This window comes from Thamnophis sirtalis, unplaced genomic scaffold (assembly GCF_051295495.1).
Source record: "Thamnophis sirtalis isolate CommonGarterSnake01/CBP01778 unplaced genomic scaffold, rThaSir2_p1.2 scaffold_2, whole genome shotgun sequence".
Classification (NCBI taxonomy): Eukaryota; Metazoa; Chordata; class Lepidosauria; order Squamata; family Natricidae; genus Thamnophis; species Thamnophis sirtalis.
Window position 1 is genome coordinate 176673613 of NW_028261382.1, and position 27606 is coordinate 176701218.

The window sequence follows — 27606 nt, forward strand, 5'->3', positions numbered from 1 at the left end:
CGTAGATTGAACTTTAGCTGTGATAACTATGTTGTAATACATTTTAATGTCTTGTTTTATTCTAAGCTATATCCCTTCTTAATATGCATATCCATCACTCTGAGCCCCCTGTTAAAAATAAAGAAAAAATGTTGAAAGCAGTAGCAGAAATGGGGAGATCCAGAACTTTTCATTCTTCTGCCTGATAAAAATTGATGGGCCTGAAAACGGCTTTTTAACAACAAACCTCTCTTGTCATTCCTAATTAAGATGCTGAAATACAGAGGCAAAAGGGAGAATTCCCCCCTTTCTTCTTGTCTTATATCTGAACGTTGTTTCAGCAGAGTGCCCCAAGTATTAAATGAACCTATATCACAAATCTTTTAATGATGATTTCTTTCAAGCTCATCAGTAGTTGTAAGTTTAAGGAAAGAAAATCGGTTCCAGCAAAGCAATATCTTGCAATCTTCTCAGCAATTTCCAAATAATAAATCTGGGCGCTTCATTGCTGTAGAAATAGACCCATGATGGCGGGTCTATTTTTCCACAGAAAAATAAAGAAATCTGTCTGGAAGAACCACTAGGTGTGTCTGTTTTTGGAACCTGACAAGGTCCTTTACCAAACCCTTCCAGGTTGAACTGAGTAGGCCAAAAATGATCTGTAATTTTTGTGCATGCATCTTCCTGAACACGCACAGAATAATCACTGGCTGGCCACATGCTAAGGCCCGTTGTGGATAAGTTAGAAATTTAGCAAACTGGCCAGTCCATTTTATAAAGCAACTCTTTTTTAAAAAAAAAATTAAATTGAAACAATATGCCAATTCAACTTTTAGACTAGGGCTATGTGAAAAAACTGTTTTTGTGAGTAAGGTGTCCCAAAGCAATCTTTACTACATTTCCAAGGAACTCCTTTTTGTAAAATTTACTTTTTCCTTGCTTCTCCAGCTGTTGAAATAATGTTCACCATTAGGTGGTGCTGCAGTGCAGCTTATTTTTATATCATTTTCTATATTAATAGCTCATTCATTTCCCCGACTGTTTTATTGAATTAAAAGAGTGTCATCCACTGAACAGGGGGAGGTGTCACCAGACTCAGGAAAAACTCTTGGTTTGCCTAATATTTCTTGAAATAATAAATAAAAAATGTGGAAGCTACAACTAGGCAAAAGGAACTTGAATATGCTCAGAAGCCAAAAAAAAATTGCTATACGAAGTGGGGGAAAACTGGAATTTCAAAAGAAAGGGGAGGCAATGGAAGTGAACTGAAAAGGTATTTTTGAAAGGGACATGAGTATATTTGTTACACCTGGTTGACACCTGGAATCCTCCGGGTTCCGTCTACCAGCCAATGCCACCTGGCTACTACCCGGGGGAGGGCCTTCTCTGTGGCAGCTCCGGCCCTTTGGAACGAGCTCCCCGCAGGGATTCGGACCCTCACCTCTCTCCAGGCCTTCTGAAAAGCCGTTAAAACCTGGCTGTGTCGGCAGGCCTGGGGTTAATGAGTTCCCCCCCCCCCCGCTCGACTTGTGTGGTTGTGTGATTCTTGGCTATTTTAACTACTTGTATTGTGTTCTATGTTCCCCTTTTCCCCTTTTGAGTTGCTCGCCGCCCTGAGTCCCTCCCGGAGAAGGGCGGCATACAAATAAAATAAATCTAAATCTGATTCTTCTAAAAGAAGAAGAAACTTTTTTCTTAGCTCATGCAGCATTTGTGCAATTCCAGGAAAATAGAAATTGAATTAGGTAGATATTAAGGAGGTGTTGACAAGTTATAATGGCCTTGTTGCACTTCATTTGTACCTGCTAAATTAAAATGCATATTTTCCTGGGACTACAGTAGTACGTTGACATTCAACTGCTTTGAAACTCAACACATTGTGATATGAACGTTTTGTCCCAATATTAATGGTTTGTTCAGTACTCAACACGTAAGCTAGAACTTGTTGATGTCAGCTGCCTTGTGATGTACTACATTATTCTTTATAGGAAAATTTGTTTGGTACTCCTTGTCTTTATTACTCATTGTGCCCCTCGGAACCAATTAATGATGGGTACTGAGGTACCACTGTACAGAATTAGCTTGCAAGCAAAGAGCAAAAAAAAAGATATGACTTCATTAAGGAGGAGATGCCGCTGGATGCAGGAAATTTTCCCACATTTTCTCTGAAGCCCCTTTTCTTGTTTGTATCTGCGTATCATCCGAAGGAAGAAAATCTGAAATAATAGGCAATGACCTTTTCTGTGTTTGGGGAAAGTCCATAGAAAGCTCAGGATTAAGAAAAAATAAATGAAACAATATTCTTTTGGACATTTCTTCCCCTCTGCCTCGCCACCGATTTATTACTGAAAAAACAAAACCCACAATGATAAAAAAGCTTTGGATTTGCGCAACCTTGTTATTGTTCCTCAAAAGAAACGGTTGTCTCACTGCCCTGAGAAATACGAGGCAAATTCTTTGCAACTTTCCTAAAAGCAAAATGAAACCTTTATTTCACGGCTGCTTTTAAGGAGCAGGTGTCGCTTATCATTTGAAATGGTTGGCTCAAGAAGCAATTTTAAAACAGAGCTTCTGCAATTCAACCTACTTCAGAAGATATTAATTAAGCCAAACAAATTGATGCCTACTTCAATTACCTTGATTGTCCCTAAGAGTAAAATTCGGGTTATTTGCTGTCTCAGGAGCCAGGCTGTAGTAGAAGTGCTGTCCGTCTTGGGGGTCATCTTGATCCACCGCGCTTACTGTCTGGATCAGCTGTAGGAGACAGAAGAACAACACAATTGATTAAGGACAGTTCCAGTGGAGATGAACGCTTTTAAGAATTAATCTGAAAGCAAAACAGATGCAGCTTTGAAATAGTACGAAAGTAGTCGCTGAAGAGGAAGCGGAGAGCTATGATGGCAATAAAAATATTGCAGGCATCAGGGGTTAAGAAAAAAAAAGAAATCTCCTCAGGAGTTGTTCAAATTTGTATGGTCCGTATCTCAGTGAAAGAGCACACGGTTTCTATGCAGATAATCCGTGCAAGAAAATCAACTAGTAGGGCTAGGAAAGAATATTTCTATATTACACTTTTCTACACTATGTTACATTACACCAATGTAATTATATTGTCACCCTATCACAGTGTTTCTCAAGCTTGGTCACCTGAAGATGCGTGGACTTCAACTCCTAGAATTCCCCAGCCAGCAGAGCTGGCTGGGGAATTCTGGAAGTTGAAGTCCAACGCATCTTCAGGTGACCAAGGTTGAGAAACACTGCCCTATCATTTTATATACTATAGATCAGTGGTCTCCAACCTTGGCAACTTTAAGACTTGTGGACTTCAACTCCCAGAGTTCCTCAGCCAGCTAGGCTGGCTGAGGAACTCTGGGAGTTGAAGTCCACAGGTCTTAAAGTTGCCAAGGTTGGAGACCACTGCTATAGATATCCTATTCAATTGGCACCTCCCCTCCCACCCTTTTTGAAGACAACTGGGTTTTTCTCTCTCAACTTCTGGCATGTGGTTCAGTGGACACTTTGCAGCTTGGAAGAAGCATGAATTGGAATTCATGGATGGATTCTCTCTGGTTGCAGACCTCATAGAGCACCTTGGTTTACTGAGGAGCTCCAAAACATGAAGCAATACTAGAATAGAATAGAATAGAATAGAATAGAATAGAATAGAATAGAATAGAATAGAATAGAATAGAATAGAATAAGAGAGTTGGAAGGGACCTTGGAGGTCTTCTAGATCAACTGCCTGCTCAGGCAGGAAACCCTACACCACTTCAGACAAATGTTTATCCAACATCTTCTTAAAAACAATCAGTGTTGGAGCATTCACAACTTCTGGAGGCAAGTTGTTCCACTGATTAATTGTTCCAACTGTCAGGAAATTTCTCCTTAGTTCTAGGTTGCTTCTCTCCATGATTAGTTTCCACCCGTTGGTTCTTGTCCTACCCTCAGGGGCTTTGGAGAATAGTTTGACTCCCTCTTCTTTGGGGCAGCCTCTAAGATATTGGAAGACTGCTATCATGTCTCCCCTAGTTTGTGAGTGAGCGAAACATGCGGGGAGAGTGTGAACTGTTGAATCTGAGGAAATGGACCAGGTTTTTGCTGCTGTGACACCTTGTGGTTGGTTGATCAAGGCTTCCTGCTGTGACACCTTGTGGTTGGTTGATCAAGGCTTCCATGGACATTGATTAGGTCCAAATGGTGATTCACTCTTTGGGTTTTTATTACTGTTTTGTGAGCCTCTTGAACTTGTAACAAATAAGATGGGTCATACGAGTCTTTTAAATATGTTCGCCTCTCTCTGTCTCTATACCTCGGGAAGAAGCTTCTAGTTAGTGAAGGTAAGATTAGGCCCAATGAAAACCGATTCTTGACTAATAATCCACAGTCTGATAGGTTGAAGGCAATTTAATTATGCTTAGAGAAGACATTAAAAAATGGGATATTAATTATTTGGGATACATTGATTTCAAAAAGTTTATTCTAAATCCCAAGTAATTTCAAGTAAAATCCAACATCCTTTCAGGTAAATTTTGATTACATGCACAGAATACACACGAATGTATTACAGCAACAATGCACTCTTTTTTAAAACCACCGTAAATGTCAATATTATCTTTTCTCTAATCAATTTAGCTTGCCATACTTCTCACAAAACTTCCAATTAGACCTACAATCATTTAAAAAAAAGATTTGAAGATTTTAAATTTATATAAATACATATTTTTATATTTTGATGTATATGTTTATATTAATGTTAGGTAAAATGCAAAGCAAATCTAAAGGTAAAGACAAAAAAGATCAAAACAAGGAAAAAAGAAGAAAGAATTGCAAGAAAAGAAAAAAAGCAACTTCTCCATAGATGTTAGCAAGCATCTCTTCCCCCTCTTAAGTCTTCCACAAATTCTTTTAAACCTTTATTTATTTCTCATAGGTTTCAATCATTAAATCCACAAATCATTTCATTTTTTGTTCTTTTAGTAATAATCCACAAAAAGGTGCCAGTGTTTTAAAAAAGTACTTTCCGCATGATTAAAATGTCAGTATTGCTATTTTTACTAGTTCATTTACAGTTCATTCCTCCATTTCATCTTTGTGCATACAATAATCTTGCTGGCATTATCAAATTGATATGAACAGACAGACAGCTAAAAAAATCCCATGAATTTATGGGAAAGAATATTTATATGTAATTATAATGTTAACAATGCATATTACTTCTGCATTGATTTGTCACATGTGTATGTGAAAAACCTTAGACTTGTTTATTCATATATTTTATTAATCTACATACCACCTGATAGCAAATAACTCTGGATGGTTCATGATAAAAAGTACTACAAACAAGAAAAAAGACCAGTTACATCCCACCAACTCCCCCGTCTCCTGAAATAGCCAAAAGACAAAAACCCAGGAGAACTAGGACTACAAAATTAACGTTGGGTTACAGCAGAGGTGTCAAACTTGATTTCACTGAGGGCCGCATCAGAGTTGTCTTGACCTTGAGGGGATGGGGTGGGTGTGGCCTGGGTGGGTGTGGCCTGGGTGGGTGTGGCCTGGGTGGGTGTGGCCAGCTCGACATCCCTCATGTAGGGTGCCTGTGGGGGCTCAAGTTCCATTTTCACGGGCAGAAGGCTGCAAGGAGGCTGTTCCAGCTGAAAATGGAACTCAGAAGGGCCGCTCCTTGTTTCCAGGGTGCCCTGCGGGCCAGATTTAAGCACCCAAGGGCCGGATTTGGCCAGTGGGCCTTGAGTTTAACACCCCTGGGTTAGAGGGCAGGTGGCTAGCAAGGATCCAAACTCCTAAACATGGAAAGACCGAATCAATATGTTTTCTTTTGAACAAAATGTAAATCTATTTAAAGGCAAGAGTTACTTTTACATATCTATCGTGTGTGTGTTTTATTCAGATTCTTCCTCCTTTTTGTATATTCTAGCTATGAAATATATATTTTAACATTTCTGTTTCATTTTGGAGGATATAGTAAGAAATTAATTTTACTGCTGCTTTGCTGCTCTTTTAAATATTGCAGTGGATTTAATTTAATATTTAAATTAGATAGTTAAATTAAATACTAAATTACATAGTATTATATACTCTACTGAAATTGTAATGGGAACGGACATGCATGTAGACTTAGCAATATTCTCATTCCTTGCACTTATAAGCTACTGTACCCTTTGAAATCTACTTCAGACGTTTCAGAGAGTGCAGTTCATATCGAGACAATGTTAGGTTAGGGATAAAGGTAGTAGATAATAGTACCAGTTCTAAATATAAAATACTGTTTCAGCTTCTCACCTGTCCAACTTTTGCATTTTCACAGACAAATGCCTCGTAGAACCTGGGGAATTCGGGCACGTTGTCATTTATATCCAGGACTCTTATTGTTACTGAAACACTTCCAACCTGCGAAGGATTGTCTGAAAGGAGAGAAGAGTGACTTAATATCAGAGGTGTTCTGCCTGAGCATAAATCAATCCTGAATTGCATAAAAGTTCTCTGGAGAATGCACTGCCCAGATTTGTTGTTGTCATTAGTTGCAAAGTCATGTCTGACCCATCGCGACCCCATGGACGATGTTCCCCCAGGCCTTCCTGTCCTCTACCATCCTCTGGAGTCCATTTAATCTCATGCCTACTACTTCAGTGACTCCATCCAGCCACCTCATTCTCTGTTGTCCCCTTCTTTTTTTGGCCTCAAACTTTCCCAGCATTAGGCTCTTCTCCAGTGAGTCCTTCCTTCTCATTAGGTGGCCAAAGTATTTGAGTTTCATCTTCAGAATCTGGCTTTCTAAAGAGCAGTCAGGGTTGATCTCCTCTAGGCTGAGATCAACCCTTTAGTAGATAGTATTTTACTGTATTAAGACTTTTGACTTGTGCAGAAGAGAGTGCAGAGAAGAGCAACAAAGATGATTAGGGGACTGGAGACTAAAACATATGAAGAACGGTTGCAGGAACTGGGTATGTCTAGTTTGATGAAAAGAAGGACCAGGGGAGACATGATAGCAGTCTTCCAATATCTCAAAGAAGAAGGAGTCAAACTATTCTCCAAAGCACCTGAGGGCAGGACCAGAAGCAATGGGTGGAAACTAGCAGTAGCAATAGCAGTTGGACTTATATACCGCTTCACAGGGCTTTCAGCCCTCTCTAAGCAGTTTACAGAGTCAGCATATTGCCCCCAACAACAATCCAGGTCCTCATTTTACCCACCTCAGAAGGATGGAAGGCTGAGTCAACCCTGAGCCGGTGAGATTTGAACAGCCGAACTGCAGATAACAGTCAGCTGAAGTGGCTGCAGTCCAGAGGAGAGAGAACAGGAGTTGGCAGATAGAAATCTGAAGCTTGGCTTCCATCACTGCTGAATGGAAATACTATGCGTTCCTGCTCAGTATAATATGCGATGTCTCCTTTGCTGATCCCTCTTCTGCCCGCATTGCTACTTTCCCAGTTGTATCATTGCGAGTGACTTTTCTCTAGGATAATGTGTGACAAAGCCTAACAGATTTCCTATATCTTGACATTGCCCTTGGAATTAGGGAGGGAAACAAAATTGAAGCACTGCTACTTTAATACTGGAACAGCTAAGGATGACTGTGTTATTGAAAAGCTGTGAAGAAAACCAAAGCTGTATCACAGAGACATGGCTCAAATATGGTGCTGTTCAGACTTGTTGGTGTTATGTTTTAGCGAACATTGGAGCCTTCATTAGAAATTAGAAATGCAAAAGAGAATGGATTCTACTTTTCTTTGTTTTGTTTTCTTTTTTCTACTATGAGCGTAAAATATTTGATTTCACTCCAGAAAGTTAAAAGAATTGTATAACCTTGGAACATAAAACATAGAGTTGGAAGGACTTTGGAAGTCATCTAGTCCAGGGGTGTCAAACTCGATTTCATTGAGGGCTACATCAGGGTTGTGTTTGATTTGGGGGGAGCAGTGTGGGTGTGGGTGTAGCCAGCTCAACCTCACTCATGTCGGGGGTGTCTGTAGTAGCCTGAGTGTTCTGCCAGCAAAAACAGGCTTCCGAACCCTGTTTTTGGCTGCGATGGCCTCTTGCAACCCTGTGCCAGAGAAAACAGCTGCATGTGGCTTTGAACCGTCCCTTTGCTGTTTCCAGGGCGGCCCCACGGCCCAGGTCTAAGCACCCCGCGGGCCGGATCTGGCCCCTGGGCCTTGAGTTTGACACCCCTGATCTAGTCTAACCCCCTACTTGAGCAGGAGAGTCTGTACAATTGGAAAGCCTCCAATGATATACAGCAGGGACGTGCAGTCACTAGAGGCAGGGGAGGCGGGGGCCTCACCAGTCTCCTGAGGGAAAGGAAAGAATTTTAAAGAATTTTTTAAAAATAATTAAAGCCAGGATAGTTGCTACCAGATTTCAAGTCACAGTGGCTTGGTGTCTGCTCTCAGTGTTAACTATAGGAGCAGGCCAGAGAACTTGGGGCCTCCTTTGCATAAGGAATTTTTCGCCTTTTAAAAGTTAAGAAAGGGTTAAAAAGCAAAAAAAATCATATGCAAAGGAGGCACTGATTCTCCCGCCTCCTGATCTGGAAGCAGCGAATCATGCCTTGCACTTGAGCAATCTAGCAGCAGGAGCCTTGCTTGTAAAACGCGCCTGTGTTGGAAAAGTTCATGCTCCGAGCAAGTTCAACTCTCCAGCATGCAAGTAAAGTTTCTTTGGTTTTTCCAACCTTTTACCATTATGTTTACGGAGAGGTTCTCAATCATTCAGATCTGCACTTTTTCCAAAGGCGAGGGGAAGTAGGAAGGTTGGCAGGAGTTAAAGAAAAGAGGAGGAGGTGGGGGGGCGAGGCGGGGGAGCGCGGCAGTGGTGGGGATGTTCTCGCCGCTACCGCGGTCTTGCCTTACCAACCATAATCCTCACCGCACGTCACTGATATACAGTGATATATCCTTGTTGTACAGAAACACACACACACAGACAAATGCAGACACAGAGTCATTTGGAGTTGGGCGGCCAATAAATTTAAACAAATAATAATTTGATTGCCTTACTCATTTCCACACCTAGCACACTGATATTGTGCCATGAAATGTCTTCCCGATCCAGAGGTCTTGCAGTCATCAGAGCACCTGTTATAATGTCCACATAGAAGAAGCGTCCAGGATCACTGCTTCGATCGATGGAGTATCTGCGGAAGTTCACATATTTAAAAAAATGTTGTAGTTAGAACCATTACAAATTGAGGTGTAATTTAGTTTCGTCACTATTTTTTTTTTTAGCTCTGTGGACTTAACACTTATTCAGTTCGGATGCTGATTTATATGTGTAGTTTACTGGCTCAATCACCTAATCTCTAAAAAATCTTTTAACATTGATTTGTGCAGTAGGAGGAGAAGAAATAATGCTATGCTAGTTCACTTTCGATCCCACTTTCTCATCTCCTTTAGCAAAGAAAGACTTATGCGGGCTTTGCTGGTTGCATGAGTACAAGGAAGAGTGTTTAATTCTAGATATTAAATTTTAAAAAGGCTAAAAAATTAACATCCATATTAAATTAAGAAATATACAATTATTGAATATTTCTTAGACTCTCTTGGAGAAAGAATAAGAGGCAACGCTCTCTTTTAAAGAATTTAGGACAATGGAAAACAATTAAGATGAGCAGAATTAGCGGTTGGTAACATTAGGAAGAATTAGATATCTTTCTTTGTTTGGTAATTGACCTTTGGAGAGATGAAAAGCAGTTTATATTCATACTGTGTCTAGGGCGAAAAAAACAACACATTATTTAGTACAGTATGCAAACATGCTAATGAAATAACCACACCAATCACAGTGGGACTTGCTTCTAAATATTCATGAATTTACTCAGGGCAGTAAAAGTGAAACCTTATTCATGCAATACAATCCCACAATGTTTCTACAAATTAAGCACCGATAGTTTTAGTATGACATAGTCTCAATTAAGAGTCTTGCAGTTTAAAAATCATAAGAGTTATGCACAAATAGCCATCAGGGCATCTGCTCATACCAAAAACAAATTCTACAGCGTACTCAAAAGTTTAAGTTTTCATAAAAAATGTAAAACATGAAAGTCCATTCCATAACAAAACTCCTCTGAGCATATTTCAGAATCAAGACGCATAAAATAGCTGTTGCATAATCCTGAAAAGTTCTGAATGCATAGTAATTACAGAATCAAGGAATCGGAATTTTTTTAAACTCCCAGATGCAAGAAATTCCATATTATGCCATTTCAATCCCAAGGGAAACCATCTGCCATCAGCTTCTAAATCCATTTTGATGTCCTGGTTAAGGCACCATGCTAGAAAGCAGGAGACTGTGAATGCTAGTTCTTCCTTAGGCATGAAACCCAGCTGGGAGACTTTGAGTTAGTCAGGCCTAAGTCACCTCATAGGGTTGTTGTTATAGAAAAAATAGGAAGAGGGAGGAGGAGTATTAGGTATTAGTTCAGTAACCATGTTTCCCCCAAAATAATAGCAATAGCAATAACAATAGTTAGACTTATATACCGCTTCATAGGGCTTTCAGCCCTCTCTAAGCGGTTTACAGAGAGTCAGCATATTGCCCCCAACAACAATCCGGGTCCTCATTTCACCCACCTCGGAAGGATGGAAGGCTGAGTCAACCGTGAGCCGGTGAGATTAGAACCGCCGAATTGCAGCTAACAGTCAGCTGAAGTGGCTGCAGTACTGCACTCTAACCACTGCGCCACCTCGGCTCAAAATAAGACAGGGTCTTATTTTATTTTGACCCCTGAAATAAGCACTTGGCCTTATTTTCGGGGAGGTCTTATTATTTTTGAGGTGTGAGGTAGCGAGCATGGTCACCTCATGGCTGCTGCTATGTTGCAATATTTTCAGGGAGGGCTTATTTTTTTGGGAGGGCTTATTTTAGCGCATGCGCTCAAAATCCTGATTGGGCTTATTATCCGGGGAGGTCTTATTTTCAGGGACACGGGATATTAGATGAGGGTTATTTATCAAAATAATAAAGAGAGCTTATATAAATATAAATATGAGCTATAAATAAAATAAATTAACATAAATTTAAAAAAGCTATATTAGAGGATAAATCATCCCCAATAAACCCCATTCAATAAAATTGAATTTACTCCTGAACATTCATATAAGTGAATATTCAAAATAAATGATCATCTTTAGAACGGGGAAAGGTAATTAGACGAAATTCTTTAAATGTATCATGTCCTTTTTTAACAGGAAAAGTATAGCTTTTACCATTTCAATAGTAAAAGATTTTTAAAATAACTGAAAACAGAATGCAGTAGCATTCATATTTTATTTTCAGCAAAATGCAACTCCTTTAAAAATAATCCATATATATTTGTGAATGTTTGATTTTAAGTGTTATTTCTTGGAATTTCAATGGATTGCAGAGTTGTAGGATGAAATCTGCTTGCCTAAGAGCCGAAGTGGCGCAGTGGTTAAATACAGCACTGCAGGCTACTTCAGCTGACTGCAGTTCTGCAGTTCGGCGGTTCAAATCTCACCGGCTCAGGATTGACTCAGCCTTCCATCCTTCCGAGGTGGGTGAAATGAGGACCCGGATTGTTGTTGGGGGCGATATGCTGACTCTGTAAACCGCTTAGAGAGGGCTGAAAGCCCTATGAAGCTGCTATTGCTATTGCTAAATATGAAATAAGCACAATTTTTTGACTAGAATATTAGTTTACTGTTTGAAATATAAGAGCACAATTGAGCCACACATTTCTTATATTTATTCCATTTGGTGCCAATGAAATTAAACAAGTTTTAACTTTGGCTGGACTGTATCCAAGATCTTTACAATTCCAAATTAATTCTCTGCTTAGCTGACTGTCATCAAGAAAAGCTTGTCACTGTTGGGGACAAAGTAATTTCAGGAAACTATTCATCCAAGAAACTTCTTTCTCACTTTGTCTTCTAAACACTTTTTTTGGGGATTAGTAACATTTTGTGTGTGGCATCATCCCCCCCCCCATCCCGATTCTTTAAGGAATGTTACCTCAGTGAAAAATGGTTCTGAATGAGCATCTTAACCCCATTGCTTTTACAGAATTTAAGTTGGTATTACTTTGCAAAGTACATAATTTACTTTGAATATAGGAAGCAATATAAAATGCCATGGTGTTGCCTCTAAGGCTGCTGCCATTTATTTCAGTTTATCCGGAGCTCAATATTTTTACCTATCAGCATTTAAAGTAGATTCAGACTGCTAAATAGATCAGAACATAGGATATCTATGTTCTTATCTATATCTAGAGCCGAGGTGGCGCAGTGGTTAGAGTGCAGTACTGCAGGCCACTTCAGCTGACTGTTATCTACAGTTCGGCGGTTCTAATCTCACCGGCTCAAGGTTGACTCGGCCTTCCATCCTTCTGAGGTGGGTGAAATGAGGACCCGGATTATTGTTGGGGGCGATATGCTGACTCTGTAAAAACCGCTTAGAGAGGGCTGAAAGCCCTATGAAGCGGTATATAAGTCTAACTGCTACTGCTACTGCTATCTGCAAGCAGACTTTGTATAATAGTATGTGAGAATGACCTTGGAAGACAAAAGGAAGAGCAGCAAATTAAGCAATGGTGAGACAAGTGGCATTTGAGTCCACAGAAGGAACAAGACAATAGGAAGCATCTCAGAAAGAACCCTTCCTAGTTTATTGGCAAGTGTACTTTCAGCCTTGCAAGATTGTTGAGAGTCTTGCAAGATATTCCAGACATGAAGTATAGCTCCAACCTTATTGTAAAGTTACATTAACAGAATCTTTCTCCTACACTTCATCTCTGGCGGAGTACTTTCCAATAAATCGTAGGAAGGAAACATTGTTCACCTCACAGGTCTGATTATGGAGTGTTTCAGTATTTAGGCCCAAGTCTATCTTGTGCTAAATCTGTAGTGTGTACCTTATCTTTCAGAATAATTTTTAGAGAAAGCTAGGTTGTGAATAGTGTGAGTTCAAATAGTGCAAAATACGCTTTAGTGTGATTTATAAGTTGATAACAGGTCATATTTAATAAGAGGCAAAATTCAGTTAGTGTAAGGCTAGCACAGGTAGAGTTGAGATGCAAATCATTGTGCAAAATGGAGAAAAGCAAGATTGAAAAAAGAGGAAGCGAATTTGAAGAACTGTAGCAGAATGTAGGAATCAGCTGGTACTCTTTGGATACAGATTTAGCCTATTTTTACTGGTATGTAGGATTTTATTAATAAATATATAAAATGTATGTTTACAAATTTTAATTTATTTCCACTGAGCTAGAACCAATTACCCCATTTTCCACAAAAATATTGCTTTGATTAGTCAGGATTCAAATAATGTGACCATTTTGTGAGATTCATTAGTCACATTAATTGAGACTTAATTGTACAAGCACACATAGAGAACTGAGTTGATAAAAGGTAGAATCCCATCTACTGGGACCACGTAACATCTATTTTCTACTTTCATTGCCAGTTTGTCTTTAATATGTGGTTCATTGTTTTTACTGTCTTAAATGGTTTGGGACTGGATTAACAAATCATCTTTTTTCATGTAAATCTACTCATGTAAATATCCTTCAAGATCAGTTTTTAATCTTCTCTTGCAAATGCAGTCCCTACAATTCCTACAATCGTAACATACTCCTTTTTCGTTCTAAAAGTTGATATTTTAATTACAGTATATAAAAAAGAAAGAGGAGTGAAACATCCGAATCTGCTGGAGATTTTATAGTAATATATTCCAGATCTGGAATTTATTTCCTTAACACACACATACAAACGTGCCTTATAAAATATATGATTCCCCCCCTGGATAAATCTCTTTCCTTGTTGACATGTAGACAACTGCATGTTCAACTTTACTATTGATATCCACGTAACAAAGATCTGGTTATGGATGGATACCGGATTGCATGCATCAAATTGTATACAGAAGTTTCCTCTATTAAATTTATATATAATCCCTAGTTTGTTAATAAATACCATATAACACTTTAACATAATCAGCTACAAAATATTATGGTAAAATGACATAATATATCTGCCAAAGAAGAAAATATCATTTTGTTTTTTTGATTTATAAAAATGTTGCCTTTTTCAGAAAAGATTGATTACCCATTTCCTAAAAACCATTTGTTAACATTGAAATAAGATTTTTTCCCCTAATTGCTCACTCTTCCCTTTTCTAGGGATTTGCACATCCTTTGTATATCCTTTGGGATTACATGGTGAGCCATATACTATGTTTGCCTTGCAAAGACATGACAAGAGATAGATTGCACAAATTATGCAATCAGCTAGAATACTGATTGCACAAACTACGTTTTCATCATATAAAAACTCTTTGATATTCCATAGAGGCCTACAGGTTCCATGACATCTATACTACAATGGTGGTAGATTAGCTTTCCTGTATTGGAAAGACACAGGTCTGAATAAATGTTGATTCGGATTTGAACAAATAATATGATGATAATTTTGCTGAATAAACTGGCCTCAAGCAATAGAAGAATATACAATTCGATATTGTATTCCAACGCCTATTAGTCAAGCGAACTGTGAATCCAAGAAGTCCATATAATTAGAATGATTAAGGAAAAAAATAAAATAAAACCTGATTGAATTGTTGATCACATCAGGGTCCTTGGCATTTATCATTTGTATGGTGGTCCCAATGTCCACGTCTTCAGGCACTTCCACAAAATAAAAACTAGGCTCAAAAACTGGGGGTTCATCAACATCTTCCACACTGATATGCACAGTTGTCGTGTCCCGGAATGGACCTAGATTCAAGAAACGCATTTCAAGGTGTGGATTGGCACCTTCAACTTTTAAAGTGTAAGTTTTCTTGGTCTCAAAGCTCAGTGGCTGGAAAAAGAGAGGAAGAAATAAAAGACAAATCGTAAGGCAATCTCTGCAACGGAAATGAACCTTTTCCTACTTATCAATATCGTAAAAAAAATAAATCACTCCAATTGAATTTCTATTTCAATCTATACTGTGGAACTGTCTAAGCCAGAGATGTCAAACTGGAATTCTTCGAGGGCCGGATCACCATTGTAGTTCTCCTCTGAATGTGGCAGCGGGGCAGGGAACCGGGAGAAGACAGGACAGATGCTTCCTGCAGCACCCTGCTGGCCAAAACAGGGTGTGCGGAGTTTGAGTTTGAGTTTCATTTTATTTATATGCCGCCCTATTCCCGACGGGACTCAGGGCGGCGCACAAACCCAAGGAGGGGAAGGGGAAAACACAAAAACTACAAAGTACAGGGTATTTAAAAACAACCAACAGCCACACGATTCGAGAGGGGAAGGGAACTCATCGACCCCAGGCCTGCCGACACAGCCAGGTTTTAATGGCTTTTCGGAAGGCCTGGAGAGAGGTGAGAGTCCGAATCTCTGCGGGGAGCTCGTTCCAAAGGGCCGGAGCCGCCACAGAGAAGGCCCTCCCCCGGGTCGTAGCCAGATGGCATTGGCTGGTAGACGGAACCTGGAGGAGGCCGACCCTGTGAGATCTAATGGGTCTTTGGGAGGTAATTGGCAGCCCCGTGAGTGCCCAGATGGCCCTTTTCAGCCTGAATGGCCTCCTGCAGCATTTTAGCAATAGCAATAGCAGTTAGACTTATATACCGCTTCATAGCGGATCTGGATACTTGAGAGACCGCCTTCTGCCAATTACCTCCCTGCGACCAATAAGATCACACAGATTGGGCCTCCTCCGTATTCCATCGGCCAGCCAGTGTCGGCTGGCAACTACAAGGAGGAGGGCCTTCTCAGTAGTCGCCCCGACCCTTTGGAACGAACTCCCCGTGGAGATTCGTACCCTCACCACCGTCCAGGCCTTCCGCGCAGCCTTGAAGAACTGGCTAGCCCGTCAGGCCTGGGGATGAAGATAATTGCCCCTCCCGAATGATGAATGCATGTTGGTTACTGTTTTATTATATGTGTCTTTGTTATTGTCTGTATCTCCCCTTCCCCGATTTTGTGTGAGCCGCCCTGAGTCCCCTTAGGGAAAAGGGCGGCCTACAAATCTCAATAAAATCACAAAAAAAAAATCACAAATCATAGGGCTTTCAGCCCTCTCTAAGCGGTTTACAGAGTCAGCATATCGCCCCCAACAACAATCCGGGTCCTCATTTTACCCACCTCGGAAGGATGGAAGGCTGAGTCAACCTTGAGCCGGTGAGTTTAGAACCGCTGAACTGCAGATAACAGTCAGCTGAAGTGGCCTGCAGTACTGCACCCTAGCCACTGCGCCACCTCGGCTCTATTTTGGCTGCAGAGGGATTGTGGGCCAGTCCCTTGGTATTTCCAGGCCGGTCTCGTGGGCCAGATTTAAGCACCCCGTGGGCTGGATATGAGTTTGACACCCCTGGTCTAAATTGATCCTAAGTTGATGGTATTTGAGAGATCTGTTTCATTCTGTCATTTAAATGTTTTGGAATCTCTAGTTCTTTCCATTCTGTTAATGAAAAAATAGCGGCATGAGTTTTCGTAAATTCCTGCTCAAAAGCCAGGTATAGTTCTGATGAACCACACTGGTTAAACGCAATAAAATAAATATTCTACCAAGACTAGAAATTAGAAAATAATGTTTTATCTTCTTTAGTGGACATGTAGGAAAGCTAAGAAAATTTGGAATCAAATATTTATGTGGATTCAGAAAAAATTGAAAATAGATGTAAAATTGAAACCTGAAGATTTTCTTTTAGGGATGGCAGATAAGCAGTTGGAAAGAAAACACGGGGTTTTGTTTTTATATATGACATTAGTAGAAAGGTTGCTGTATGCTGAAGGTAGAAAGATATACCCACAATGGAAGAATAGATTTTGAAATTAATGGAGTAACCAAGATGATGAAACTGTTTTGCTTAGAGACAATGATTTGACTACCATATCTTTCGGAGTATAAAATGTCCTTCCCCCTTCCTAAAAGAGTGTGGAAAATTTGGTGCATCTTATACACCGAATACAGCCATTTTTGGCCTCCTGAAGCCCCATCCCCACATCCCATTTTTGTGAAAAAGGGCTGAAAAACGGGTCAGGTATCGCAAAAGTTGAGGCATTTTTTCCATCCCCCAGCCCCCAGAAGCACTCTGCCTGCTTCAGTAGGGCTGAGGAAAGGCAAAAATACACCTGTTTTTTTGCAAAAAATGAGTGAAAAACAGGTTGTTTTTTTGCAAAAACAAAGGTATTTTTGCCTTTTTCCAGCCCTGCTGTAGACTGCAGAGTTCTTCTGGAGGCCAGGAAGGAGAAAAACTTTTTTTCTTACTTACCGTTCGAAATCTTGGTGTGTCTTATACACCGGTGCGTCTTATACTCCAAAAATATGGTACATTTTTTTTATGACTTGGAGACTTAGATTTCTTACAAGTCAAGGAGAAAAATCAATTTTTGACTGTAGGATTTCAGAATTAGATTTGATTTGATTGGTTAGACAAATATTGTAGCTTTTTAAAATATATGATTATTCACACATTTGACAATTTATTGTCCAATAATTTATTTGACAATAATAGTATCTTCATTTAAAAATTTTACAATTTAGTAAAATTAAGAAAAGAATATTTTCTGACTGTTGATGTTTTAGAAAGTGGATTACTAATATTCTAAGATATTGATATTATTAGGTTAAATTTATCTCCAGATTTAAAGAAAGTTGGAGGTCATCTTTGTTGCAAATATGTTTGTAGTGGGTTTTTCGTCACTTTTAATTCGTTTTGCTATTCCTTTTCCCATTTATATTAGTTTTTATTTTAATGTTTGACTTTGAAATGGAATAAAGATATTATTTTTAAAAAAGGATTAGTAGAAGCAATCACATTAGGAGTATACCAGAAGTGTATAATGTATAGGCTGCACATTTTTACATTTTAATGGCTATAATCATCTGTGCTTGTATACTATTAATCCCATTGATGTTAATGGAGTTATGCACATGCTTAAGCATTCCAGTGGAACTAATGAGTTTCAAATATATTATGTTTGGTTAGTTTATAAGCCTTTTATTATCTTTGCTGAATTCTTAAAGAGAGGTCTTTATTCCAGAGAAATGGAATAAAATGAAAAGCAACATGCTAGGCTCTCCGTTTTTGCACATCAATTTCTATTCCATGCTGAGCTTTCATGCTTTTTTGCTGTGCATATTCTACCTCAGAAGAAAATGACACCGATAATTGTATTGCACTGATATGTAACGTTATACTTTTTATGTATAACAGTAAAAGGATAATTGAAATGAATCTTCGTGACAACAGCAAAACAAGTTCTAGGAATGACCAGAGAATCTTCGTAAAAGTGGATCTGGAAATGGAGGTTGCAAAGATCTTATACAACATTATGAGGCCTCCAGCTGGTTGCTTAATTTCCAAGAATGCAGCGGTTATGTGCTCTTTACTTTTACATAATGGATACTTTGCTGAATATTAGCAAAATGGAATCCTTTTAATTGGCACAGATCTTGAGCAAAGGAAAATGCCTGCTAGTTCCAGAAGTTGCTGGTTTAGAAACAACCTCTAATTTGGAAGAAGTTTATTTTTGTTCTCTACCCATATTTTCATATTCATGCGCTAAGCAACGTCAGATCCAAGTTTAATAGAAAATTGTAAGCATGCATTCACATCTCTGTGGCAGCTACTATATGTAAATTGTATACATATACATGGAACGCAGTGCACCACCATATAACCAAGAATTTGAGAAGTGAAAAGAGTACCAGTTCTTCCCAGTCTGGATTATTTCTTTCATCAATGTCCCACTGCTAGCTGTTAACCCTGCCGAAATTTTGCAAACTCTGGTCACAATCATATCAGAAGGGAAGACCTGATTATGCTAACCATTCCTTCTGATGCTAATCATGTCCTTTCTGGACAAGAGCTAGCAAAGTTTGGCCTAGAATGCCATGGATAGGCCTCTACCTTTCAATCTAACCCTTCACTTAGACTGTGGAGAAAATAAAATGGGAATGGACAGATCCTTCCTTAAGTTTACTGCAAAAAAAAAAAAGCAATTTGTTTGTCCCTTGGCAAATTAATAGCCTGCATGCAGAATCCTTCACTTTATCAGCATTTAATCTGAAAGATGGAAAAAGAGTTATCTCTTGCAATGGTGTGTTTGTGTTTCAGTTCTTCAGTAAATCAAAAAGCTGGCCAGAAGAGATTTGCCAGGTATGTTCAGAGAGTGCTGCGTTCAAAACTGTTTGCACACTTTTGAGAAACAAAACTGATTACCTTTCTCACAGTGATGATGCCAGCTTGGTAATTAAGATCGGTGGTAATATCAAAGACGTCCAGTCCATCCCCGTCCACAAAACTGTATTTCATCTCTGCATTAATACCTTCATCCAAGTCTTTCGCAAGAACACGACCCACGGTGGAACTGACTGGAGCAGATTCCAGTACGCTCATCTGATAATGTTCTGGAGAAATAAATAGGGAAAAAGATAATGATTGCCAAGAACAAATAAATTGGAAAACGATCCAAGGAAAGTTAAAACTCCTAAAGATTTCAGTGGGAGAATTTAAATAAATTATGTGATTAAAAATTAGATAAATTTATTATCATAAGCCATGGGGCTACAATAGCAGGAAGGAACAGTGGTAAATAAATGAGTTGTTGGTTTGTTTGTTTTTTGCAATTGTGTAATCATTCATGCACACAGGTCTGTCTCCTGCAAATAGAACTTGACTGCCTTGAATACAAGAGAGAAACGGTTCCACCACAAAACCGCGGTAGACTAAAGCGTGCTCGATGAAAGCGCGTACCTGACGTCATCACAGCGCGACGAAAACAGCACGCTGTGAGCAGTAAAGTTAAAATTAAAGCGTAAACCTAAACCTAACCCCCCCAAACCTAACCCTAAACCTAACCCTAAACCTAACCCTTAACCTAACCCTAAACCTAACCCTAAACCTAACCCTAAACCTAACCCTAAACCTAACCCTAAACCTAACCCTAAACCTAACCCTAACCCTAACCCTAACCCTTACCTTAACCCTAACCCTAACCCTAACCCTAACCCTAACCCTAACCCTAACCCTAACCCTAACCCTAACCCTAACCCTAACCCTAACCCTAACCCTAACCCTAACCCTAACCCTAACCCTAACCCTAACCCTTACCTTTACATGAATCGGCTTGCTTTAAAAGCGCTTTTTAAAGCGCCCTTTTTTCTCCGCGGTCGTATTTGTCGCGCTGCTGATGACGTCAGGTACGCACTTTAATCGGGCGCGCTTTAATGGACCGCGGTTTTGTCGTGCCACGGAGAGAAACATCTGTATGGCTTTTTTTGACCACAGTATGGAAGTAATTGGTTGCTATTTTCTTTCAGAATTTCTTTAAAGCCTACAGTGACAGTCCTGTCATTTCTGCCTCTAGATCCCCTCCCTTTTCTTAGACAACTATGAGAATTGGGTAGGACTAGGTCCTGGGAACCCTGTGGCTGTGCTGGGCTTTGATGCTGTTCCCCCTTCCTTGCCACAATGGCAGGATTAGCCTAGGCTGGGCTGGTGGAAAACTTCAAAGGATACCTGTTGCAGCAACCAAGATGCCCGCCTTATTTAGAGCTTAGGCCCACAATCAAAGCTGCCCTTATAGAAATATTTTCATTTCCTGTCTTAGAGATGCGCCTGTGTAAGATTTACTTGGCCCAGCATCAGACATTTGGCATAGCTCTGTCTTGGGACTGTCACCAGTCTTGTCACCATGGAAGTGATTGGTGGAGTTGGTTTTTCTTCCCGATAAATGCGCGCACGACAAAACCGTGCCGAAAAAACCGCGGCGAGAAAAGAGCGACATCAAAATCACGCCCACAACAGCGCGCCGACAACAGCGCAAATAGGGTTAAGGTAAGGGTTAGGGTTAGGGTTAGGATTATTACATTGTTTTTGCGTTGTTTGTTGAAGGGGCGCTTTTGTCGGCGCGCTGTTGTCGGCGCGCTGTTGTGGGCGTGATTTTGACGTTGCTCTTTTCTCGCCGCGGTTTTGTCGGCGCGGTTTTGTCATGCGCGCATTTGTCGGTGAACCGTATATAAGTCTAAGTGCTATGGCTAAGGCTATGGGAAGTTGCTCTGCTCCCAAACGGACTTCCTTCATTGTATTCCTTTCCCTCTCTTTCTAACTCCTTGTTCTCATATCTATCATCATTTCTCTTTTGCATCACCCAGGGTGTGTACAGTTCCTTCTATTTTCCCCACATTCCTTCTGTTTCACCCCCACCTCCTTTTTCTAGAGAAATATGCACCATTTCAGAGCCAAGGTGGCGCAGTGGTTAAATGCAGCACTGCAGGCTACTGCTAGATCAGCAGTTCAGCGGTTCAAATCTCACCGGCTCAGGGTTGACTCAGCCTTCCATCCTTCCGAGGTGGGTAAAATGAGGACCCAGATTGTTGGGGGCGATATGCTGACTCTCTGTAAAACCGCTTAGAGAGGCCTGAAAGCCCTATGAAGCGGTATATAAGTCTACTGCTATTGCTATTGCTATTCACATAATGCCAGATCAAGATATTTCGCCTAGATATTTGGGAAGTAAATATTTTGAAGAGCAAGAGGCTCCCGTGTCGTTTCAAGCTGTGGCTAAACCCTTTCAGCACCTCAGATTCTGGACGCTTTTCAGATTTATTTTACAAGAATAAATATGTTTCATAACATGTTTTCATTTTCAGGATCATTATCTTTCTATGTCTCTTTCTTTCTCGCTTTTCGCTTTACATTGTAAGCTTCTCAGCGCAGGGATTTATCTTGCTGTTACTTTCGATGTGCCTCGCATGTTGATAAATGCAAAATAAATATAAAACAGGCGTCATTATGCAAAATAAATAAAATCACTATTTCTTCTTTATATAACATCTCAAAGATTTTCAGATTATAGCCAATGCTTACTGGCTAGCAAGCAAATAATAGTATGTCAGCCGAAGCCTGCCATCAAATTGAGAGCTACGTTGAGAAGCTGGAGTACTAACAAAATACTAACCATGCAGAGTACTTACTCTGTGGAAATCTGGGTGGATTATCATTAACATCAGAGAGAGAAATATTGACCGTAGTTGTCCCGGCTAATCCTCCCAGCTGTCCTCCCATGTCTTTGGCTTGGATAATAACTTCATAATATTCTTTTGCTTCTCTGTCCATATTCATTAGTGCCGTCCTAATTAATCCTAGGGAAACCACGGAGAATAACATAGGGAAAAAAACCCAATTTATTAAATAATCATATGCCAAATTAACAGGAATTAGCCTTGATTTGAAAATACAGCGGTTATCGACTTATGACCAATTGAGTTCCAAATTTCTGTTATTAAGTGAGAAATTTGTTAAGTGTGTTTTGCCCCATTTTATGACCTTTCTTGCTATGGTCGTTGTGTGAATCACTGCCGTTGATAAGTCAGCAACCCGGTTGTTAAGGGAATCTGGCCTCCTCATTGACTTTTATTGGGTGAAGGTCGCAAAAGGTGCTCACCTAACCTTGGGACACAGCAATGGTCATAAATATGAACCAGTTGGCAAGAGTGTAAATTTTGATCATGATTCCATGGGGATGATGAATTGGTCGTAACTGTGAAAAACTGCTAAATCATTTTTTCCAGTGCCATTGTGACTTTGATTGGTCATTAACCAAACTGTTATAATTTGAGGACTACCTGTATTGCCTTTTCAAATAAATATTTCAAAGATTTCCAAGAAATAAATTTATCTTTTATCAACTGGGGACTAATTTTGTAATTTTTGATTACTCAAAGCAATTGGCATGAAGGGTTCTCTCAGCAGGCAGTGAATTTTCTTTGATTATAGAAGGAGATCCTGTTTATTTTTGAAGAAGAATTTAATTTTCAACAAGAAATGTAAAAGAAACATTGCAAGCAGGCTTTTCAGTTAGCATCAAGTGGCAATTACTATTTGAAACATTTCATACTTTTTTTTTCTTATCTTATGCAACACACATTTGCATTTTGACATAATAATTTAAGACAAATACTTATTTAATTAATTGTAATGCCATTTCTTTTTAAATAAACATTGTATTTCTCATCTGAACCGCCTGCGTATTTGATGCCATTAGAAAGTCAATACATTGTTGTTGGATTCATTTGAGAAATGTTGACTGGATGTTCAGGCTGTTACATAAAAATGCTTCAAAACTTTAATATGATGCTCCTACACTGCTTAGAGAGATGCCAATGCTCCCCCCCCCCCGGAAACTGGTGAACAATTATTTTGTATTGGTGCGCCCAATACTTTAGAGCTTGGTGCGTGAGTGAAGTACAAGAGGGCACATGGTTAGTGACCATTTCGCTTTTGATGATGAAGCCCAAGCTGAACACACCAGGACAGCTAAGGGCGGATGTCACATTTGGGAATGATTTTGGATGAAATTACCTGTTCTGGAGTCCACAGAGAAATATGGCTGTCCTTGGAGAACACTGTAGACTACCCTGGCACTGTTCCCGTAAGTAGGATCATCAGCATCTGTTGCTGTCACTTGGATAACAGAGGTGCCTGATGAAAACAGTGCAGAGCCTTGTTAGATTTGGGGAGAAAAGACGCAGAGATCTAACAAAACCAATGAATTGCAACCTTTCTCATAGGAAGATTCTCTTTCTGATTCTTAAGAATGTTGCACACGTGAGTTCTTAGCAGTAACGGGAGTGACAGGCTTAAATTTATTACTCATCAGGAAGAGATATATAGTGAAACAATAGCAATAGCAATAGCAGTTAGACTTATATACCGCTTCATAGGGCTTTCAGCCCTCTCTAAACGGTTTACAGAGTCAGCATGTCGCCCCCACAGTCTGGGTCCTCATTTCACCCACCTCGGAAGGATGGAAGGCTGAGTCAACCCTGAGCCGGTGAGATTTGAACCGCCGAACTGCAGCTAACAGACAGCTGAAGTGGCTGCAGTACTGCACTCTAACCATTCCGCCACCTTGGCTCAATATATAAGGCATGCTCTGTTAAATGTGGATCTTAATTTCTTTTGCTTTAAAATGTATATTTAAAGTATACCCATTATTTTATAATTAAACTGGAGGGAACTCTCAGAAATATTTTTACAACCATCTGTATATCTTTCTAATCCTAGAGGCAAAACAGTGTCACAAAACACTGTTGCTTATGGCTCCATTAGGGCTCCTGTATTGTCAGCTGGTGAAAAATCTATCTCAACTAATGCAAAGTGCAATGAAAATGAAAAGGCCACTTTTCCTAATTCTCATTTCCTAATGAGAATATAGATTTCTTATTTCTAGAGATGATTTGAACTTAATGCTATACAATAGGATCTTTTTCTTGAAACAGCCGGTCATCTTGGCATAAAAATTTCAGCAGATCATTCACAAAAACTAGGTTTATTCCACAAAGGCCAGCCTTTATAACTACCATTCTTCTTCCTGGCTTGCGCTCCGAATTGCCTGAAATTACAGTCTAAATTGTACATCAAATTCTTATTCTTTCTTCTGCATGGTTGCGTTGTGTCTAAGGAATCGGACTAGATGCGGACAGACTTGCAAAAGCTTACTGGATCAATACTACTTCAAAGAGTTGTTTGAATTAAGAGCAGGAAATATTATAGGTGATGTCTCAAGCTCTTAAATAAAAGCTGGTATATATGACGAACAAACAAACCCAGTTGTTTTTGTCAAAGCGGTGGTATAGAGCAGTGGTGGGATTCAAATAATGTACCAAACAGTTCTCTGCCCTAATGACCATCTGGGTAGGCGGGGCTCGGGGGTCATGTGATCATATGGGCATGGCCAACTCAAGGTCACTCAGGTTGATGGGCGTTTCGCCTTAGTTGTTACAATGGTAATAAGGGTTAACCGGAGAGGCAGTTTCTGTAAGCAGGGCAATAAAGATTAGGCTAGAAACAGCACCAGAATGTTTCCTTCCTTCCTGCCTTCCTTACAGGATTAGCCCTGTAAAGTGGGAAAAAACAAAAGATTTCTTCCAACAACCGGTTCTCTGAACTACTTAGAAAGTTACCAACCAGTTCTCCCAAATAGGTGCGAACTGGCCGAATCCCACCACTGGTATAGAGCCAATATTTATCAAGTGTATTTACAGCAAGGTTTAACACATATTATGTTCTTTAAGTTTTCCTTACCCACTGGTGACATTTCAGGAACTGAAGCAACATATGGCCCATCTAGGAATTTGGGTTCATTATCGTTGATATCTTGGATTTTGATGATAAATTCAGATTCTGGTTCCATTGGTCTGCCACTTCGTCTATCCAAGGCTTGGGCCCGTAAAGTATACTGAGACCTTTCTTCTCGATCTAGTCTCTGAATGGCATGGATGTCTCCAGTGGTGTCATCAATAGTAAAAACAATTCCTGCTCCTTCTCCCGAAAGGATATATTTGATGGATCCATCTCCTCTGTCCATATCAGAATGGAGCTACAAAAAGGGAACGGAATAGAATTGGTACACAATACTCACCAGGAGTCACTTAATGAATCTGCTGCAGGAGGTTTGTGATCATATGATACAAAAGGACCAGCAAGTTTAATTATTGTAATTTTGGCAGGAGTTATTATTATGGTTGTTCGCACAGTTAGCCAGATGTTTGGACTAGATATGCATTTTTATTCATTGACCAAATCCTTCTGAAGCACCCGTGATAGGCAGTTACTGCTGATTTATGGTATTAAAGGTATCTTTGCTGAATGTGAGCTGTTCCAAGTAAAGCTGCCTTTTCCAATTATTATTATCATTATTCCATTATTATCGTCATCAGCAGCAACAGAATCAGCTTTGTGGCATTTGCTTTAGTTGACAAACTGTTTTGTGTTCCACATTCCACTGATCCTTAATGATGGAAACTGACATGTTGTAAATAATATTTTACAACTGGAGAACTCAATTTACTCAGAAATAAGATGTATATTCATTTTTTCATTTTTTCATTTTATTAAGCATTTATAGGCCGCTCTTTTCCCTGAGGGGACTCAGGGCGGCTTACAATAATAGGGGAGGGGAGTGCAGGACAAAACACAAAAAGAAAATGTGAATAAAAATAATTAGCAATAAAAAACCCAACATTCATTCAACATTCGGGAGGGGCGAGAGTAAAGTCTTATCCCCAGGCCTGACGGGTTAGCCAGTTCTTGAGGGCTGTGCGGAAGGCCTGGACGGTGGTGAGGGTGCGGATCTCCACGGGGAGATTGTTCCATAGCGTCGGAGCTGCAACTGAGAAGGCTCTCCTCTGCGTAGTCGCCAGTCGGCACTGACTGGCGGATGGAATTCAGAGGAGGCCTACCCTGTGCGATCTGATGGGACGCAGGGAGGTAATTGGCAGAAGGCGGTCTCTCAAATAGTCAGATCCACTACCATGAAGGGCTTTATGAATGGTGAGTAGCACCTTGAAGCGCACCCGGAGATCAACAGGTAGCCAGCGCAGCTCACGGAGGATCGGTGTTATGTGGGCGAACCGTGGTGCGCCCACAATCACTCGCGCGGCTGCATTCTGGACTAGCTGAAGTCGCCGGATGCTCTTCAAGGGCAGCCCCATGTAGAGCACATTGCAGTATTCCAGCCTAGAGATCATATTCAGGTTCCCTGGGTTAATAGGTTAGAAGTAGTAGAGGAGGGAGAAAGAAGGGACATTCCTAGCAAAGATTAAGTATTCAGACTTACGGTTACTCTCAGGGTTTGAGTATAGAACTGAGAATAAATTAAAGAATCATTTTCATAGATTTGTCCTGTTATGGAACTGACAGGCAACGTGCAAATAATTTAAACATTCAAAAATCTAAAACACCCAAACCAGCCGCTGTTCATGCAGGAAAAAAGTTACCAACTCTTCTTGGCTGTGAGATAAATAATAATCTGTGGCCGTCCTCACCAAATTAACAATATCAAAAATATACATTACAGATTTTAGTTATTGCATTCCTCTTGTGCCATATTCTCTCCAGACTGTGAAGTTTTTAATATAAACTTTAGACTGCAAGTTTTTTTTTTTTGAACTAGTAGGAGCCTTCTTATGATGCTGAAAATGTCATGTCCCTTAATGCAGTGTTTTTCAACCTTGGCAACTTGAAGATGTCCGGACTTCAACTCCCAGAATTCCCCAGCCAGCATTCGCTGGCTGGGGAATTCTGGGAGTTGAAGTCCGGACATCTTCAAGTTGCCAAGGTTGAAAAACACTGCCTTAATGGTAGCCAAAGCCTTATGCCACCTGGCAACCTTCCATCATCCTTTGCAAATATAGTTGCTATGAAGGATCGCAATTGCTCTCCGAAAGCCCACTGAAGCTGTCAGGCTGGGCAAGTTTGCGGTAGCATAACTATGAAATGTAACTGAAGGGCTGAGCTATAAATAAAACCTGGCACGATTCTACGGAACAAGATGCGATGGGGGACACTCAGAACAGGGAACACATGAAATGAATGGCTGTGACTAATTCCTACCGAGGACAGCGGCATTTAGGAAAAAATATTGTAAAAGAGGCAAAATCTGCCCATTACCGTCGTGAATGGATGACTTAACTATCACTAATAGAGATCCCATAGAGAAGGAGCAAAGCCTTCCATTTCCCCTGGAAGTCTAGGGTTATAATAGCAATAGCAATAGCAGTTCGACTTATATACCGCTTCCTAGGGCTTTCAGCCCTCTCTAAGCGGTTTACAGAGTCAGCATATCGCCCCCAACAACAATCCGGGTCCTCA

At 40.1% G+C, this 27606-nt stretch overlaps 1 protein-coding gene across 1 annotated transcript in view; it reads right to left on the reverse strand.

The window, feature by feature from the left end:
• CDH20 (cadherin 20) overlaps positions 1-27606 on the reverse strand; it is a 75465-nt gene that overhangs the window by 4114 nt on the left and 43745 nt on the right. The window contains exons 3-10 of the mRNA XM_087707581.1: positions 25039-25333; positions 23314-23433; positions 21927-22094; positions 19171-19358; positions 14557-14810; positions 8994-9130; positions 6277-6398; positions 2616-2733 (exon numbers count right to left, since the gene is read on the reverse strand). Of these exons, the coding sequence (XP_087563707.1) occupies positions 2616-2733; positions 6277-6398; positions 8994-9130; positions 14557-14810; positions 19171-19358; positions 21927-22094; positions 23314-23433; positions 25039-25333 (1402 nt within the window). The remainder of the gene's footprint in view (positions 1-2615; positions 2734-6276; positions 6399-8993; positions 9131-14556; positions 14811-19170; positions 19359-21926; positions 22095-23313; positions 23434-25038; positions 25334-27606) is intronic.